At 42.1% G+C, this 20,098-nt stretch overlaps 2 protein-coding genes across 22 annotated transcripts in view; one reads left to right on the top strand and one right to left on the bottom strand.

The window, feature by feature from the left end:
- The window catches only part of NFKB1 (nuclear factor kappa B subunit 1), a 119,311-nt gene extending 116,220 nt beyond the window's left edge, over window positions 1-3,091 (bottom strand). Inside the window, exon 1 of the mRNA XM_041757962.1 lies at window positions 3,025-3,091. The gene's annotated coding sequence lies outside the window, so the exon portion shown is untranslated. The remainder of the gene's footprint in view (window positions 1-3,024) is intronic.
- LOC121492782 (collagen alpha-2(I) chain-like) overlaps window positions 2,229-20,098 on the top strand; it is a 105,247-nt gene continuing 87,377 nt past the window's right edge. For 14 of the 21 annotated variants that reach the window (XR_005988292.1, XR_005988288.1, XR_005988285.1 and 11 more), the window contains exon 1: window positions 2,229-2,391. Coding sequence is in view for 2 of the 21 variants with exons in the window: in XM_041757965.1 (XP_041613899.1) it covers window positions 2,709-3,980 (1,272 nt within the window). In the remaining 19 variants the exon portion in view is untranslated. Of the gene's footprint in view, window positions 2,392-2,579; window positions 4,512-10,590; window positions 10,756-20,098 lie in introns of those variants that run through there. The other 7 variants (XR_005988293.1, XR_005988274.1, XM_041757965.1 and 4 more) reach the window with 7 other exon arrangements.

Raw genomic sequence — 20,098 nt, 5'->3', positions numbered from 1 at the left:
CTCTAAGAACACTACAGTGGAGTTCAGGATTTGTGGGAGGTGCAAGAATGCAAACGAGAATTAATTCCCAGAAAGCATCACAAATTGCTTCTACACTGAAGTGTAGTTTACTGGTCATCAAGAAGCAGTTGTCAATTAACTCTAATCAGACATAAATGTAGATCTATGAATAAGACATTTTAAAGTGTCCTATGACACTAAAATTCTTTTCCTCCTTCTCTCCTTCTGTTCTTACAATGTTAACAATCAGGCCACCTTATATGATTCATACAATAAACAGAAAACCAATAAAACAAACAATCTCCCTACTAATTTGCATAGCCATTGACTCTTATACATCCATTCCTGATAATATGATTCCTGTTCAATCTGTAGACTAGAATAGCATAATCTCAATATTTACTCTATTGGCTAAACTACTCTGCATTTCCAGATACACATTCTACTGCAGTCATCTCTGTGCTCAGAAGAGCATATCTACTAACATGTTCTCAGAAGAAAAGGGTATTTTCACTACTTTACCAAGAATCCATCTGGAAACTCATATTTTTTAACTTATTATTTTAAAATGTCAATACTGTTATTACTTCTTCCAAGTTCAAACTAATTGAAGGTTATGAAGTAACCACTTCCCCCCTCAGAAGCCAGAACTTTCACCTCTTCTGAACAGGGGAATACCTCTCATAAATTAGGTAAAAAAAAAAAAAAAAAAAAAAATCTTGCTGATTGAATGATAGTCCAAGATTCCTGCAGCTGCCAATTCTTTATCTAGACCTTCTATCTTACCACAGTGAGCAATCCCTGAAAGGCAAGCTAGTAGCTTACTTCATCAATTATCTGGAAGTCCAAAAGCAGTAATAAAAACAACCTGCCTAAGTATTAGTTTCTTAAACTAGCTTCAGTTTGTTCCAAGAACAGGACAAGGGAAATAGGAATATGATCACAAATCTAACATTCTGCCTATTTCAGACTGAGCTTTTTTTTTTTTTTACCAACGGCAACTCAGTCATCTCAGATGAACTTGTTTAAGAGGTAGAAATAAGAAGGAAGTGCAAAGATCAAAGTAGTGCTTACAAAGGGGAACGACTATTTTTGTATGTATACTCCAGTATTTACTAACTGGGTTTGAAAAACAAGGTGTTTATTCAGTCCATCTGAATGCCAGCTGCAGAACATAAGATCAAATTGAAATCTGAAAATAAGGATAACAGACTTTCAAACCATAATTTTCAAACCCACCAACACCTAACTGGATTATATTTCCCTTAAAAAGTCTTTCAAACAGATTGGAAGTGATTTACTATCCACAGCAAACAGTATTTCAGTGCCAGCATTAAATCTACACATAATGAGCCTTTCTTTGTGTTCACATTTGTCCGGTAGGCTGTGGCCCAGGAAGACATTTTATCTAACTAAACAAGCTCCAGAGGGCATTGAGAGTTGCAGGTATGTCAATATGGATGAATAATTTCAGGAGATTTCATGTTTCCACTTACATGTTCAACTCCCCTTAGCAACTTAATTACATGATAAACGTAAAATGCTACAGGAAGCAAATCTTTGTATCTCCTGTCTTCCCAAGTTCATAAGCTCAAAAAATACTTTAAGTTATTTACATTTCTTCAGTGCATCAAACAGTAAGCTGGTTTATCTCTAGAAAGCACAATATTAAAATTAGGAAAACAACATAGTTCAGCTAAGAACTTCAGGTTAATCAAGACTCCCTTTGAGTTTTAACAAACGCTATGCAATTTAAACTACTCAAAAATATTCTGTTGAGATGTTTGCTAGAAAAACAAGCCCTGAGCCTCTTGATCCCAAACTTCGGTGTTTACCAAAGACCATCCGTTTATAGAACATTTGTACTCCAGAGTTTATTAAAGGTTCTAGTAATACTATAGTCACTTTCTCCGATTATGGGCCTTATAACGAAATCTTTAAGTTAGATATAGTCATTTAATAAGCTGCAATGCTGAAAAACCTTACTTGGCAAAGTCCATGAAAAGGTCTTAAACCTAATTAAGCACTGTATCATCAAGTCCCATTCAGATTTCAGTACAGACCAGTAAATAAATCAGGGCGGGCTTGTACACTGGTATCTGTTTTTAAAGACCATAAGAAAACTTGTATTTAAAATGGTCTTTGTGTATCGCATTGTTTTTGTTTTAGAGGTCATGCATGATACGTCGTGGCGCTGACGTGCAGTCCCAGTGTTTTACATAATCAGTGTTTAAAAAGTGCTCTCGGTAGATAATTTCTTTTCTCCAATGCCAGGCTGTGTAGGATCAGTACCAGGCCCTCCTTGGTTTTTGAAAACGAAGCTACAGATCCTACAGTAGGTGAACATACTGCGCCCTGGCTGGTCAGCGCGTGCGTGTGCGTGTGCGAGAGGTGGGGGCTTCTTTCTGGAGCGGGAGACGAAGGGATGGGGCCGTTCTCTCCCCTGGGGGGGCTGGGGGGGGCGGGGGGGGGGCGGAGGGGCTGGGGGGCGGGGGGGGCCGGGGGGGGGCTGGGGAGGCTTTCCCAGTCCGCAGGGCTGACACACGCACTTCTGCTTTCATTTCATGGAACGCCCCAAGGTGAAATCTGGTTCAGCACTGCACCAACCACCTTCCCCTCTCCGAGGCGCACCTCGACACCCTCCAGCACCCGCCAGGAGCGGGCGGAGGTGGGGGTGAACATCACAGAAATGTCTTAAAAGTTTGCAGATGCAAGCGCTCCCCTCGGGTCCCCGCTGCGGCCGGCGCCGGGGCGCGGGGGGAGGGGCGGGGGGCGCGGGGCGGCTGCGGGGCGGCTGCGGGGCGGCTGCGGCCCTGCGGCCCCGGGTCCCCGCGCGCCTCTGCGCCTCTGGCCGGTCCCGCGCGCCTCCCCACCGCGGCCCCCGGTCCTGCGTCGGGTCTGGCCCCGCGGTCAGCGCGGGAATGAGGAAGTCCGGGCGGCGCAGGAGGCGCCGGGGTGCGGGCGGGGAGGTGGCGGGACGCGGCCGCACGTCCCCGGGGCCCCCGCAGCCCGAGTTCGGCTTACCCTGGCGGCGAGTCCGCGCTCGGCCTCCCTGCGCCTGCGGGCTCCCCCGGGGCGGCGCGGGCCTGCGGGCGGGCGGCGGGAGGAGCGGCGGCCGGGGCGGGGGCCGGGGCCGGGGCGTCCGGAGCGGGGCCGGGGCTGGCGGGCGGGCGGTGTCGCCGGGCCGGGCCGGGCCGGGCCGCTCAGCGCCGCGCCATGTCCGCAGCGCGGGCGGAGGGAGGCGCAGGGCGCGCGGTGGCCGGGCCGCGGCGGCTCCGGCCTGGGCTGCGCCGGGCGCTGTCGGAGCAGGGGCGGCGGCGGGGCGGCGGGCGCGGGCGCGGGCGCGGGCGGCGGCGGGCCCGGTGGACGGGAAGGGCAGGGGAAGCTGTCAGCGCGTCGCCGGGCCGCGCCGGTGGCGAAACCTCCTCTTCCTGCCCCGGCTCGCTGGTGCACTTCTCTCTCTGCCTCTCTCGCTCACTCTCTCACTTCCTGGCTGGAAATTCCCACTGACGTCGAGAGAGAAGACAGACAGACGGACACCGGCGCGCACGCCGCGGGGGCGGGAGGTGGGGTCGCCGCCGGGGGCGGGGGAAGCCCGCGCTGCTGGGGGCCGCCGTGCGCCCCCGGCCCGGCCCGGCCCGGCCTCGCCGCCCCGCCCGGCTCCCGCCCCTCCCGGCCGCCGAGGGGCGCAGGACCCGGGCGGCCGGACGCGTGGGCGCCCCGCGGAGCCCCGAGGGCAGCGGCGGGCGGCGACGGCCCCGGGAGCGCCCGCGGCGGCGGAGCTGGCGGCCCGAGCCCGGGCAGGCCCGAGCATCGGCGGGGACGCTGGCGCGGCCTGGGCCCGGCGTGCGGGCAGCGAAGCAGATCTCATTTGCAGATGCCTCGTGCGCCGCCTCATTGCACTGAACCCTCTCGGCAGACCGAAGCGCGAGTGCTGTGTCCTGACCGACGAGTGTCCAGTGGATCCCGGACACCTTTAAGGCCTTCTGTGCGGTCCTGGATCCCCTCCCTGCTTGTGACAGTTCCCCAGAGCGCTCATCTGCAGGCTGCTGTCAGGCCTTGGGATGATCCGTGGATGGGGTCACAGCAGCGGCGGCAGCGCTACTCTTGGTTCACAGCTCACGAAGGAAAAACTAATCCAGTGGCTGGGAGTTTTTCCCTCTTTCTTTCTGGAGGGGCCACTACGACAACCCCAGTGACCACCATCCACTGGCTTTGGGGCTTCTTCAAGTCCCAGGCACTGTGTTAGGCAAGGGCAGGGGACACTTAAGGATGGACTAGCTCCCAGAATAAGAAACCTTGAGTTAAAGTAGATGCTACAAAGCTCATTATCTCACCACTGAGTTCCCTGGCCACTGTGTAAATTTAACTTAAAACCTTAATAATCGGGAAGCCTGGGTGGCGCAGCGGTTTGGCGCCTGCCTTTGGCCCAGGGCGCGATCCTGGAGACCCCGGATCGAATCCCACGTCGGGCTCCCGGTGCATGGAGCCTGCTTCTCCCTCTGCCTATGTCTCTGCCTCTCTCTCTCTCTCTCTGTGACTATCATAAATAAATAAAAATTTTAAAAAAAAATAAAAAAAAAAAAAAAAAAAAAAAAAAAAAAAAAAAAAAAAAACCTTAATAATCTCGCAATAACTAGGTGGTGTTATGGTGTTGCTATGGCATTGGATTGCCCTTGAGCGTTGGCCATTGTTTTCAGACGGCTCCCAGCCACCCCCCCCCCCCTTACAACCCCCCTTTCCTCCCTCCCCAAGGCTATGACAAGGTTCTCCAGTGCTTGGCGGAGGAACAGAGACCCATTTGGCTGGGTCTGGGGGTCTGGGGGGAGTCTCTGCAGATGAATGTATAGTGTAGGTAAAATGATTTTTGCCACTCACGAGTATAAAGAGTACAAATTTCCATTAGACAAAAGAGCGTTAGGGGAGTAGTTTTCTTCTTTATGGGGGCAGATGTGAACATTCACAGGCTTCATGGAGGAGTGTGGGGAAGTGGGGATGGCATGGCCCATTGATGAAAGAATGGAGAGATAGGATTGCATGACATATTTTGGGAACAAATACATTTTTTTTAAGATTTATTTATTTATTTATTTATTTATTTATGACAGAGAGAGAGAGAGAGAGAGAGAGAGAGGCAGAGACACAGGCAGAGGGAGAAGCAGGCTCCATGCCAGGAGCCCGACGTGGGACTGGATCCAGGGACTCCAGGATCGCGCCCTGGGCCAAAGGCAGGCGCTAAACCACTGAGCCACCCAGGGATCCCCAGGAACAAAAATTAAAGAACGTTATTTAGTAAAAAGGAATTAAATCAAATTTCAAATTCAAAATTATCCCACAGGAGAAACATAAAATTGAGGATGGGGTGGGAAGAGGAAGGTATATTAGTTTCCTGAGGCTGCCATAACAGTTACAAAAACTAGGTGGTTTATTCTCTCACAGTTCTGGCGGCTAGAAGTCAGAGATCGAGTTATTGGCATGCTCCCTTTGAAGGCTCTAGGGAAGAATCTTTGCCTCTTCCTAGCTTCCAGGGGCTCCCACAATCGCTCATACTCCTTGGCCTTTAGCTGCATCAGTCACACATCTCCCTCTGTCTTCACATGGTTTCTTCTCTGTGTCTCCTCTGTGTCTTTATAGCTATATCTCTCCTTTCTCTCATCAAGACACCAGTCATTGAAGCCCACCCCAATCCAGTATGATTTCATCTTAACTTGATTACATCTGTAAAGACCCTATTTCCAAATAAGGTCATGTTCATAAGTGCCTTGGGTTAGACTTCAACCTTATCTTTTAGGGGAATGCAATTCCATGTATTATAGTAAGCAAAGCTGTAAAATTTCCCCATCTGCTCTTTTTGGTTCACTGGTTAATCTTCCTATACTCTTGTTTTGTTTCCTAACACTTTCTCTACACCTGGTACATACCTGCCTTAAGGAATGTTTCTTATAAATTCACTACCCTAAAGTGTCAAAGGGCATTTGCTATTATCAGGCTACAAATAAAAAGAAAGCCTAAATATAGAATTTCACACATCAGGACTGTGGAAAGGGCAAGTTGTGTTGTGTTTGTCACCAGTCTTTGAAATTACATAAACATCCCTTCTCCTGAAGCTGAGTGTTGGAAATGTCAGTGTCCAGAGAATTTTGAGGTTGAGAACTCTATAGTGTGTGTATTGACAATGAAAAATGAAACAGGGTGTGAAGGGGATTCACAAATACAGATCCATATATCTGAGTCTTGCAAACTCTCAGACCCGTCTTAGTGATATAACAGGCCTAAATTGTATTTCTGTAGAGGTTACAACTTGCTTCAGGTCATGAAACTACCTCCAGATGCTTAGAAACACCCAGGTTACAGGCCTTGGCCATGGGCGCCAAGATGAAATAGAAAGGTTTTACTAGATTTGAAATCAGACTTGAGGTGGAGTCTTCGATTTGCCTTGAATTATCTGTGTAACCTCTGCCAAGTAATAGTTTGTATGAATTTCAGTATTAACAACCTGTACGAAAAAAAAAAAAAAGCAACCTGTACAATAAGCATGACATTGTGGCTTATATTATCTATTTTGCTGTATAATAGCTTTCTAGAATGTCTTACATTTATATGTTGTATTGCTATGATCTGAATATTTGAATGTTCATATGTTGAAATCCTAACCTTGAAAGTGAAGGTATTAGGAGGTGAATAGGTTTCATAATTGATTTAGTATCCTTATAAGAGACCCTAGGAGCTTCCAGTCTGGTGAACACATGGAGGTGGGGGGAAAATGGCATGCCTGGAGTGAGCATGGAAGCTCTGTGCCCTTTCCCCATACCTTGCCCTGTGGATCTCTTCATCTGGCTATTGATTCATATCTTTTATCATGTCCTTCAATACACTGGTAAATGACACAGAAATAATTCAACACTATGGACCATTTTTCCACCTATGGACTATATATCATCCAATGACTATCAGTTTGATGGAGAAGCCATTGAGGAGTACATATGCTCCTCCATTCAGTAGAGGCACGAAGAGGGTATCATTTGACTAGTGACAGCTGTGTCAGACAACACACACACATCAGCCAAAAAATCAACAAATTATTTGGAAGCTATTACAATGGTTTGTGGAACAATTTGTGCTACAAGCATATCTTCTGGCATATATAAACCAATTCCTGAAGAATGGACAGCAAATATACAGCAAATATACAGCTTTAGTACTGCAAAAGCTGATTTCCCTACTTCCTATCCTTCAGTGCATTCAGGGAGGTTAAAAGAAAATATCACATTCAAACAAGTAAAGAGATTATTAAATTCTCTCGTATGCTGTTGATAAAAAGAGAGAGAGACTCCAGAGACCTAGCTCCTCCCTTCTGCTATGTGAGGATACAACGAAAAGTCTGCAACCAGGAAAAAGGCCTCACTAGACCATGCTGGACTTTCAGTCTTCAGAAACGAGAGATATAAATCTTTGTTGTTTATAAGCCACCCAGTTTGTGGTATTTTGTTATAGCTGCCCGAGTTAGCAGACTAAGATATATACAAAACAATAACGTATGTATAACGTTATTAACAACCTTACCTCACAAAGTTCTAGAGAAAAAGAGGAGATAAGGAATGTAAGGCCTGGGGATCCCTGGGTGGCGCAGCGGTTTAGCGCCTGCCTTTGGCCCAGGGCGCGATCCTGGAGACCCGGGATCGAATCCCACATCAGGCTCCTGGTGCATGGATCCTGCTTCTTCCTCTGCCTGTGTCTCTGCCTCTCTCTCTCTCTCTCTCTGTGACTATAATACATAAATAATAAATAAAAATTAAAAAAAAGGAATGTAAGGCCTATACAAATGTAAATATTTATCCTAAGAAAAAAGACTTGAAATTAATTTTTGTCATAGGCTTCCAGGGCATATGTACTTGCACTATTGAAAGACACTGAGTAATATTCTCTCATCCTCTCATCCCAGCAACGTCTCTCCGTACTGATAGTGGAGTATTTCATTTCACCACCATTAAAGTGCTTGCCATATTCTGTGTTGTGCTTGCACAGTTAGCATGTCTTATTGAAGGGACACTCAGTTAGCCTATATAAGTGGTTGTAAAAGAGAAAGAAGATACAATCTCTACTAGAAGAATGACCGCTTATGGAATAACCAAGACAAAAGCAATTTGTACAATGGATTATTTCACTAAGAGTAAAACCAACCTGATAGGGCAAAGAAATCATCTTCCTCTTTCAATTATATAAAGAATTGAGAATTTTATTCCCTTGGCAATGAAGACACACTGAAATAGAGACAGCAACACATTTAAAAGAAGAATGTCACTGGGGCACCTGGCTGGCTCAGTTGGTAGAGCATATGACTCTTGATCTCTGAGTAGTGAGTTGGAGCCCCGTGCTGGGAATAGAGTTTGCTTAAAAAACAAAACAAACAACAACAATGACAAAAACCAAACAGTATCATAATTCTAAAAAAAATAATACAATAAAAATTAAAATATTAAAAGAAGAATGTATCTTTCCTATCAGTTCAAACAGATATTTATGTACGGCCATCACTGCCTTCAAAGAGTTCACAAAACACAAAGGAGTGCTTAAAATTATTATATAAGGCAGAGTATAGTGAATGTTTTCATGGAGGTATATTAAATACTTAGGTATAGGTAGAGAGAGATACCACAATGCTGTCAGTATTGTCGGGTGCTTATGCCCTTGGGCTGCAGAGTCGGGTGCCAAGTTCGGATCTGAAGCTGTACCTGTTTGTGCTCTTCACAGAAAGTAATTCCCTCCTGCTCTGCCCTGACTAGGTGTGTGACCCTAGAAAAGGAACATCATTATTCAAAGCTTCCTTTTTCTTACATGTTAGACATGATGACAATTATATCCAACTCATATTGGTATTGTAAGGGTCAAATGAGATGCATACCAGATGCTCAGGAAACTCATTTATATTGGTTATTATTATGGATATTGTTGTTTTTCAAAGGAAAAACTTGATGAAGAAGATACATTCTAGCAAATGTTGGAATAGTGAATAAGATATGATGGTGAATCGATGAAGAGAAAGAAAACAGATTGAATGAGGGGGTGAGATTTAAAGGCATGAAGTCTGGCTTTAAAACACACTTAGTGGGGCAGCCCCAGTGGCCCAGTGGTTTAGCACCGCCTACAGCCCGGGGTGTGATCCTGGAGACCTGGGATCGAGGCCCACGTCAGGCTCCCTGCATGGAGCCTGCTTCTCCTCTGCCTGTGTCTCTGCCTCTCTCTCTCTCTCTCTCTCTCTCTATATATATATATATATATATATATATCATGAATAAATAAAATCTTTTAAAAAATAATAAAACACAGTTTGTAACAAAAAGACTTCCACTTCCTAAAAGTAGAATTGTATGTTGTAATAATTAATATAAAAAATCTAGATTTAGAGGCACCTGGGTGGCTCAGTCAGTTAAGCGTCTGCCTTCAGCTCAGATCATGATCCTGGGATCCTGGAATCAAGCCACGTTAGGCTCCCTTCTCAGTGGGAAGCCTGCTTCTTCCTCTCTCCACCCCTTCCACCCACCTACCCCCCCCCCACTCATGCTCTCTATCTCACTCCCTCTCTCTCTCTCTCTCAAATAAATGAAATCTTAAAAAAAAAATCTAGATTTATTCCCAGACACCCACCTGCAAACTTTTTTTGTCTATCACCTCTCTAAAAGCACACTCATAGCATTTAAAATATGTCCCATAAATATTAAGAAAATATTAAAAAAAGACTATTCTCTTAAAAAGTGTAAACTAAGGGCCTGATGGAAACAAGGGAAGCACATATTGTTTCACCAAAGAATTGGCCATAAAAGCATATCCTATACATGGAGAGACTCAGGAAGAAGGAGAGGATGTGAGAGAGCCAGGATTTTATTCTAAGTCAACCTGACATCTACATGTGGGAGGCTGAGATGCAGGTGGTGGGAAACAAGTTGCAATTTGTGAACATGTAGAAGTCCTGGCATCATTTACACTTTTCTTTGAGTCAGTAAAGAAGGAATGGAATATACGTTGTTTTTCTCTTTATGGATATCACAAAATAATAGTCTTTTGCTGCTTCTAGACAATAATCATTCTGGAATTTACCAACAATACAAGTGGGCAAAACAAATACTTTTTTACAAAAACTTGGATAGCACAATATATCCTAAATAAATGAACTACTCAGTAAAGCCAGAAAGAGTTGATATTTTACAGGGCCCTTTCATAATCTAAGTAAAAGATGATTTGGACTCAAGCTAATATATGATAGTAGAAATAGTAATCTCTATCATTTATTGAATGCTTACTATTTGTGACATTGTTTCCAGTCATATTAGTATGATGTTTGGAGTAATAATACTAGCAGCTATTTAAAAAAAAAAAAACCCAAATCAAAATAAAATAAAATTAATTAAATTAAAATAAAAAAACCTCCAAATCTTGATGTTTTAACACAATAAAAGTTTTAAAGATTACTTTTCTTTCACACAAAACTCAGTGCAGAAGTTTGTGGTTGGGTAACTCACCTGGGCAGCTCTTTTGCAGTGATCCAGAATCTTTCCATCATCTAACTTCACCATTGTTATGTGTTGTTTCCAGTGTTGCCTCAGAAAAGGAAGAGAGAGCAAAGGAAATGTAATCTTCTTTTAGCCGTCTTTTATTGGAAGTGACACCGTACTTCTGTTCACATTCCATGGTCCCACTTGGATGCAATGGACCTGGGAAACAGTTTGGCTGGGTGTTTAGGAAGAGGACACAGGTTAAGTGAGTGTATTGTTAATAATTGCTATACATTTATTAACTTATTTAATTCTCAAGCAATTGTATAAGATAGGTTGTTATTACTCCTGTTTTGACAGATGAGAAGTCAAATCATTGTTCTAAGGTTTCATAACCATTATGTAGTAGGGGAAAACAGATTTCATCCCAGTTGATTTGGCTTTAACACCCATGCTCTCAGCCACTAAACTAAATTATATTTCCAACAAAATGAAAAGGAGAAGAATTTAAGAGATTTTTTAGAAGATAGGGCCAATAGGACATGTTTATAGATTATATGTGCAGTTTGAGTGAGAAGAAGAGTGAGAGACAGCTCTGAGATTTTTCATCTGGGTAATCAGAATGGTAACATCACAACTGAGAAAGAACCTATGGGAATATGATACATTCAGTTTTAGACATGTTAAGTTTGGTAAACTCAATGAGATCTCCATGTGAAAGTGACTAATGCTCAAATGGAAATTCAAGCCTGATGCTCAGAGAGACATAGGGTTGGAGCTCTAAATCAAGAAATAACTATAGGAGCACATAGGTGGCTCAGCTGGTTAAGCTTGCCTTTGACTTAGGTCATGATCCCTGGGTCCTGGGATCTGGGATCAAGCCTCATGTGGGGCTTCCTGCCGAGGGCTTCTCCCTCTCCCCACTGCTTCTGTTCTATCTCTCTCACTCTATCTCCTAAATAAATAAATAAATAAATAAATAAATAAATAATCTTAAAAAAAAAAAAGAACTTCAAAGATGTGATAATTGTAATGAACAAATATTAGTGACCAAAGAAAGTTGGAAGAAAAGAGGACCAAAGACAGAAATTTGAGGAATAATTATTGCTGGGATTGAGATATGTGTGTGTGTGTGGGGGGGGGGGGGTCAGGAGATGCTTAAAGGCTCCCAAGGTGCCATCAAAGGCAGGTAGAAGGCCTAGAAAACCAGAGGAGAGAGAGAGAGTTTCCAGGAGCAGAGTGCTCAACAGTGTCAAATACTGAAGTCAGCTCTTGAAAGGTGGGGATGAGAAAAGACAGTTGAATTTGGAAATTATGAAATCCTGAGCATGGCTATAGGGGATGGTTGTGCAGCCAAGGGGGAAGAAAAAAAAACCAGTCTGCATTCTGCTTGTCCTGTTCTCTCTGGAAGAAAAGGGAATTTTATTAACTCTCAAAATGGTGCTGATAACAGTGGCTGTGGTCTGATGTTACTATATGCAATTGTGAAAAGTGAGTGGGAAATGAAGAGAAGACAGTAAATGCAAAAGAATCTCAGAGTTTGGAGGGAGAAGGAAGGAAAGAGAAGTTAGTGTGATTCTTCATTTATTTGACTAACATTTATGGAATTTTGGAAAGGTTGAAAGATAGTTTAATGGGTTAGTAGAGTTCATAAGAGAAAGAGGATTAATGAAGGGGCAAGGTGCCAGAAGAAAAGAGAACTGGGATCTGTGGAGGTCACAATCTAGGTAAAGAGATTAGGGAAGACAAGTCTTCCTGTGTGAAAAGTGAGGAGGCGGAGCAAAGGTAAAAGAAGCTTAGAAGATTAGACTCTAATCACCAGCTATAATGCACTAAACTTCAACTAAGAAAAGTTTATAAGGCGTATATTAGTTTGTCAGGGCTGCTGTTACAAAATGCCACAGACTGGGTGGCTTATAAAAAAATTAATTTTTGTATTCTCCAAATACAGTCACATGCTGAACTACTGCGGATAAAGAATTCAGCATGTGAATTTTGGTCAGGACACGACTCATCTTATAATAGAGATATCCTCTATTGATTTGCATGAATACATGGAGCTAGAAAACCAACTCATGCCAGTTTGCCCAGAACTATTCTGGCTCAAGCACAGAAATACTTTGTCTAAGAAACCTCAGTCCCAGGCAAACCAAGGTGATTGATTAGGCTACATGAAGCCAACAAAATTAGTTTGAGTGAAATCGGACTGGCTAATGGGTGTCCCATTTAGACAGGTGCCAATTACTTGTTTTTATGAAGGAAGTTTCTATTTCCTGAAAGATTCCCTATCTAGCTTTCAAAGCTATTCATAAGTGATGGTTTGAGGCCTGTATATCTCTCTTTCTGTATATATCTTTAATATGTTTAATAATCTATCCCTCTCTCTATTTATATCTTTAATAAGATAATTATCTCCTTGCATACATCTTTTTCGTGACAAGATTTTCAAAGAAACCTGAAGAACTCATTGTAATAGTAATACCCATTATAATAGATCTCTATTCATGATATTGGTAGCAAGACTTCTATAGAAAACATTATCAGGACTTGTCAAAGTGCAAATTCAAACAATGCTGTTTATCTATTGACTATTTGACTGTTTCAACAATTTTTAAAAACTTTCAGTTCAGTATACTTTAAAATTACAGCCATATCACGTAAGTAAATTATTTTAACAGCACTTATATAGTCCTTACAGCCAACCTTTTCTGAGGGTGTTAGTGGTGTGTGTGTGTGTGTGTGTGTGTGTGTGTATACACATGCCTAAACAGTTGTAGGCAGATGCCATTAGATCTACTGAAGAAAGTTTGGAGTGACACTGGGAGAAACAAACCCTGGTAGTCCTGAGGTTATCACCCAGTGAGACCCACAGATCCTGAGTTGAAAGGGCAGTGAGGTTACCAAACCCTACTGACCTCAGTGGAGTCTTTTCCATTTGCCAAAGTTGTCTAAGATCCTCCTATTTGCTTCACTAGTACCTGGACTATTAGTTCATTGTATTGAATTGTATTATATTGAATTGTATTATATATATCATACAAATCATTAAGTCCATATTTAATTATTTTTTAAAGATTTTATTTATTTATTCATGAGAGATACACACACACACACACACACACACACACACACACAGAGGCAGAGACACAGGCAGAGGGAGAAGCAGGCTCCACGGAGGGAGCCCATCATGGGACTCCAACTCGGTCTCCAGGATCACACCCTGGGCGGAAGGCGGCACTAACCGCTGAGCAACCGGGGCTGCCCTCACATTTAATTATTTTTAATATAAAAAATGTAAAACTTTCAAACATAATGTCACAAATTAAAAGTACAGAGTATAAAATATAACAATTGAACTTCCTCTATGTAGCAATCCGAGTGCGGATAGAAAACAGATGGTATCTTAACAGTCATGTAAGAGAATTTAATGAAGAAATTATTGACAAGGGTGGGGCAAAGTTAAGGGAAACCAATAAGTGGTGGTGAAGCATCCCAGGGATAACAAGAGCAGGGAGACTTTATCACGCCTAGGCTTTTAAGGGCAAGGAGAGGCAATGGTTGCTCAGAATCAAGAAAGAGCTTGTAGGGGCACCTGGGTGGCTCAGCGGTTGAGCGTCTGCCTTCCGCTCAGGGCGTGATCCTGGAGCCCCGGGATCGAGTCCCACATCAGGCTCCCTGCATGGAGCCTGCTTCTCCCTCTGCCTGTGTCTCTGCCTCTCTCTATGTCTCTCATGAATAAATAAATAAAATCTTTAAGGAGAGCAAGCAAGCTGGTGGCTGTAGAAGAGTTTTAGAAAAGAGTTAGGCACTTCACTAGAGAAACTGGCCAGGGACCACTCACCACATGGCAGGAAGGGAAACAACAGAATATATTACTCAACCTCTCCCCCCAATTCACATCTCCAGTGTTTCCCGTTAAGAGGACTGAAATGCAAGCCAAAGCCACAGAGCAGGATGGAGAGAAGTGGAGAGAGAGTGGATCTGGAGGAGCAAAAGCAGAGTATCCAGACCATAATGCATATGCAAAGTCATTATTATAAAAAGAATTCCACTGGTCAGTTTATAGTGGTGCACGCAGACACCTGCTGTTAATTCATCTGTCCTGACGGGAACAGAGGGTGGTTGTGGGGCGTGGAATAGTACAATGCCTGGAAATATCATTATACAAGTGTGATTTTAAATACCCAGTAATCCAGTTCTGTTTACAAGCATGTTAAAGGGAGATTATAAGTAGGAAAGAGAACTACCTATTCTTACAACAGAGTAGATCAGCAGAAAGCCCCTCCTAAAACCAGATTACCTTGGTCCATGGAAGATTAACTTTTGGTGGTTTGAACCTAAATTATTTCTAAAGCATTTTATCCACCTGGTCAGATCAAGTCACTTCTCAGTTCAAGATCTTCCAAAGGCTTCCTCAATCACTCAGCACAAATAGCAAAATCTTTAAAATGATTCAAAAGGTCCTTCAAAATCTGTTTGATGCTTCTCTGATTTCATCTTCTACTTCTCTGCTGGTTACTCTCTCTGTCCCAGGAAAGATATTATTGCTGTTCCATGAACACATCAAGCACGCTCCCCACATTGCCCCCAGGACCTTACATATACGCTGTCTTCCATGCTCGAAACACTTGGCAACGCTCCATATGGTTCACTCCCTCACTTCCTTCACATTTCTGCATAAATGGCACTTTGTAAAATAGCAGCATCAGCCCTTCAGCCTCTGGAATAGTGGTACAATCATATTTATGTAACACTGTTAATTCGAGTCACTTTTTTCTTTTTCAAAGTGTGATCTGGCTATATTCAAGTAGCAAATCTTTTTTTTTTAATTTTTTTTAAAATTTATTTTATGATAGTTACAGAGAGAGAGAGAGGCAGAGACACAGGCAGAGGGAGAAGCAGGCTCCATGCACCGGGAGCCTGACGCGGGACTTGATCCAGGGTCTCCCAGATCGCGCCCTGGGCCAAAGGCAGGCGCCAAACCTCTGCGCCACCCAGGGATCCCTCAAGTAGCAAATCTTATATTTTGGAATTTCCTTTAGTGTCACTTGATTGTCATTGTTCTTAAGAAATTGTTTCATTGAATATGTAGTCTAGATTAGGAGTTACTTTCTTTTTTTAAATAAATAAATTTTTATTTATTTATGATAGTCACAGAGAGAGAGAGGCAGAGACACAGGCAGAGGGAGAAGCAGGCTCCACGCAGGGAGCCCGATGTGGGATTCGATCCCGGGTCTCCAGGATCGCGCCCTGGGCCAAAGGCAGGCGCCAAATCGCTGCGCCACCCAGGGATCCCGAGTTACTTTCTTTTCATACACCGAAAGTTTCATTGTACTCTCTTTAATTTTCATTGTTGCTTTCAAAAAAGTCAGCCTGGATCAGCCTGATTGCTCCTTTTTTGATCTTTTCTTTTTTCTGATTTTGTTGTGATGAGGGTAGGTGTGGTCTACTTTTATATGCCCTATTTAGATTTTATTGTGTTTTTTAGTTTTATTTATTTTATTTAAATTCAATTAGCCAACATATAGTACATCATTAGTTTCAGACGTAGAGTCCAGTTATTCCTCAATTGCATAGAACAGCCAGTTATCCTCACACAAGTTCCCTCCTTCATGCCCAGTTACCCCATCCCCCACCCACCTCCCCTCTAACCACCCTCAGTTTGTTTCTTATAGTTAAGATTCGCTTATGGTTCATCTCCCTCTCTGATTTCTACCCATTCTGTTTTCCCTCCTTTCCTCTGTGATCCTCTGTGCTGTTTCTTCTATTCCACATTTGAGTAAAACCATATGATGTTTGTCTTTCTCTGATTGACTTATTTTGCTCAGCATAATACCCTTCAGTTCCATCCACATCAATGTTATTGTTTTTTTTTTTATAGGGTTTTATGGATCTCAGAATTCAATATCTTTCTGGAAAAATCCTAATCTATTACATTTTCCAATATTGCCTATTATTATGACTAATATTATATTACTGATTACTAACATTACTACTAATATTATAAATACCATTATAAAGTTATTACTGTAACTTTTAGGTCTCAATATCTCTTAATATATTTATCTTTTTATAGTACATTCTGAATAATTTCTTTACATTTATCTTCCAGTTTACTAATTCTCTTTTCAGATTTATCTTCCAGTTCATCAATTCTCTCTTGAACCAAATCTCATTTGCTATTTACTACAGCAACTGAATTTAAAATAATAAATTATCCACATTTCTTGAAACTGTATCTTTGGAAATTGTTTGAAGCTTAGGTTGAAATTGAATGCTCTAAAGAATATTTATGGGGTTTTTTTCCCTATACTTTGGGCACATTATTAGGTTGGGAACACTTACAAAATTTTTTTCTATTTTTTAAAAATTTAATTTAATTGAAAGAGAGTGAGAGCACACAGTACATGAGCCAGTGGGGGAGAGGCATCGGGTGAGGGAGAAGATGACTTCCCAGTGAACAAGAAGCACTACTATGTGGGGCTCAATCCCAAGACCCTGGGATCATGACCTGAGCCAAAAGACAGATGCTTAATCTACTGAGCCACCCAGGTGCCTCTAGCTTGGGAACACTTTAAATTAAATTCCCCACTCAAGTGTATTTGACCTCCATATATAGGGTGAGTGGTTATGAATTCCCAAGAGAGAATTTTTTCCTCTTTTTACACAGTGACAAGGCTTAGACAGGCAATTTTTCAGCTGTTCATTCCTTTTTTTTTTTTTAAAGTTTTATTTATTTATTCATGAGAGACAGAGAGAGAGAGAGAGAGGCAGAGAGAGACACAGGCAGAGGAGAAGCAGGCTCCATGCAGGGAGCCCGATGTGGGACTCAATCCCGGAACCATGAGATCAGGCCCTGAGCCACCCAGGCATCCCTCAGTTGTTCATCCTTGCTTTCAGCTTTGAGAATGTATGAATTTCTGATTTTCATGCAACCTCAGCAATTCATCAATTTTTAAAACATGTTATGTGGGATTTCAATCAGTTATTTCTATTAGTTATTTCATTTTAGTCACTTCAATCAAGAAGTGCACACTGAGAAACACATAGAGTTATTTTTAAATGATAATTTTCTCCTCCAGTTATAGCATCTGCATAGATTTAACTGTTAATCTCTTAAATTTTAGTTATATCTTCTCGAGTGATTTTATTACTTTTTTAAAAAGTTTTCATCTGACTCTGCCAACAGATCTATTTCAGAGAAACACCTGTTTGAAGTGTTTATCTTGGTTTTCCTCTCTGGCTTGTTGGTACTACTAGGGCAAGTAGTTATTTTCCATTTCCTGCTCAGACCTCAGAGTTTGTATACACTGACCTATAAGTATGGGTCAAGTAGTTTAGGGTCTTTTATGTAGTGGCAAATTTGCAAGGAGGAAAGTTTCTGCTCTGGTGGACTGGTGGTGAAGCAACTGACAATAGTCAACGTCCAGCTGAAGCTTTGGAAGAAAGCCTTTCTTCTTTCAGATCTCCCCGGGTGTAACTGGGGACTCTTTCCTAGCCTCGGGGGCCAGGAGCAACTCATCTCTATGGGTACAGCTCTCCTCCATACTATCTGTCTGGATGAGGTCACCTCTCACAGAAAACAGACACATAAATGAGCATGTGTAGCTCTTTTCTGAAGGTGTTAATATGTTTCTCAGGATGATCTTTCACTAGGGACCATGAAATTCAGAACTTTGTTTAATGCAAAGAATTCTATCCTGATTGCATATTGTAATTGTTAATGTGATTCTCAAATGAGAATATGCTTATCTTGGTTAGGATGTTTTTCACTGCAAGGTGTAGAACCCTGACTCAGGATGATTTAACAATTATGGAATATTATTAGATTGTATAGTTGAAATCCTTAGATAAAGAGGACTTCAGATCCAATGCAATCAGGACTTTGGGCCCCTTCTCCTCAGAGGCATTTGTTTCTGCTTTCCCGTCTCTGTGTTAGCAATTTTCTCTTGCTGGCTTTCTTCTTGGTCAAAAGATGGCTTCCAGCTATACCATGGACAACATTTTTTTTTTTTACACTGAGAAATTGAGAGAGAGAGAGAGAGAGAGAGAGAGAGAGAGAGTTTGTTCTTACAGCTTTTTTTTTTTTTTTTTTAGTTCAAAGTAGAACTTTCCCCAAAACTTTCAGCAACCTTTTCTTTGATTTTTACTGGACAGAACTGACTCATACACACATTCTTCTTATTTTATTTTATTAAGGATTTTACTTATTTGTTTGAGAGAAAGAGAGCAGAGTGAGTGAGAGAGATTACAAGCAGTGGGGAGGGACAGAGGGAGAGAGACAAGCAGAATCCCTGCTGAGCAGGAAGCCTGACACAGGGCTTGATGCTAGTACCCCAACAGCATGACCCGAGCTGAAGGCAGATGCCTAACTGACTGAGCCATTCAGGCTCCCCCATGCATTCTTTTTAAATGGCTTTATTGAGTTATAACTGACATACAATTAACCACACATATTTAAAGTATACAATTTGGTAAGTTTTGATATGTGTATACACCATGAAATCATCACCACAATCAAGATAATGATGATATATATTATCCCCCAAAGTTTCTTCATGGCCTTCTGTACTCTCTCATTTTCACTCCTCCATCCCTAATTGATGTACTTTCTGTCACTATAGATTAGCTGGCATTTCCTAGAGTTTTATATAAATGGCATCATTCAGTGTGTACTCTTTTATTGGGTTTCTTTCATTCAGCAAGATCACCTTGAAATTCATCCATGTTGTTCTGTGTATCAACAGCTCATTCCTTTCATAGTTGGGGAGGATTCTGTTATATAGATATACCACAACCTATTGACTTATTCCTCTGTTGATAACCATTGGGTTGTTTACAGTTTGGGGCTGTACAAATAAAGTTGTTAAAACATTTGTGTATAATTGTTTGTGTAGACATATACTTTCTTTGCTCATGGGTAAATGCCCAGGAGTGAAATGGCTGGCACAAATGGTCAGCATATGTATAACTTTTTAAGAAACAGCAATCTGTTCTCTCAAGGACGATAGTATTTACAATCCCACCAGCAACTTATGAGAGCTCTAGATCCATCATACTCTTGTCACATTTGGTATGGATGGTCTTTTTAATTTTAATCACTATAAATATGTATGGTGGTATCTCACTGTGATTTACTTTGCATTAACCTAATGTCTAATCTTTTCATGTATTTATTTGCTATTTGATGCAATGTGTTCAAATGTTTTGTTCATTTTTAGTGGGTTATTTGTTTTCTTATTACTGAATTTGAGAGTTGTATGTTCTGGGTAGAACTCTTTTATCAGGATGCCCGGGTGGCTCAGTGGGTGAGTATCTGCCTTTGGCTCAGGGCATGATCCCAGGCCCTGGGATCCCTACCTCAGGCTCCCCACAGGGAGCCTGCTTCTCCCTTTGTCTATGTCTCTGCCTCTCTCTCTGTGTGTCTCTCATGAATAAATAAATAACATCTTAAAAAAGAACTCTTTTATCAAATATATGATTTGCAAATATTGTCTTCCAGTCTTCAAAGCTTGTCTTTTTATCCTCTTCTGAAGAGCAAAAGGTTCAAATTTTGATGAAGTCTAATTTATCCATTTTTTTGACAGCATTATACCCAAGAACTCTTC

This window comes from Vulpes lagopus, chromosome 6 (assembly GCF_018345385.1).
Source record: "Vulpes lagopus strain Blue_001 chromosome 6, ASM1834538v1, whole genome shotgun sequence".
Taxonomy (NCBI): Eukaryota; Metazoa; Chordata; class Mammalia; order Carnivora; family Canidae; genus Vulpes; species Vulpes lagopus.
This window is presented reverse-complemented; position numbering and strand designations above follow the sequence as displayed.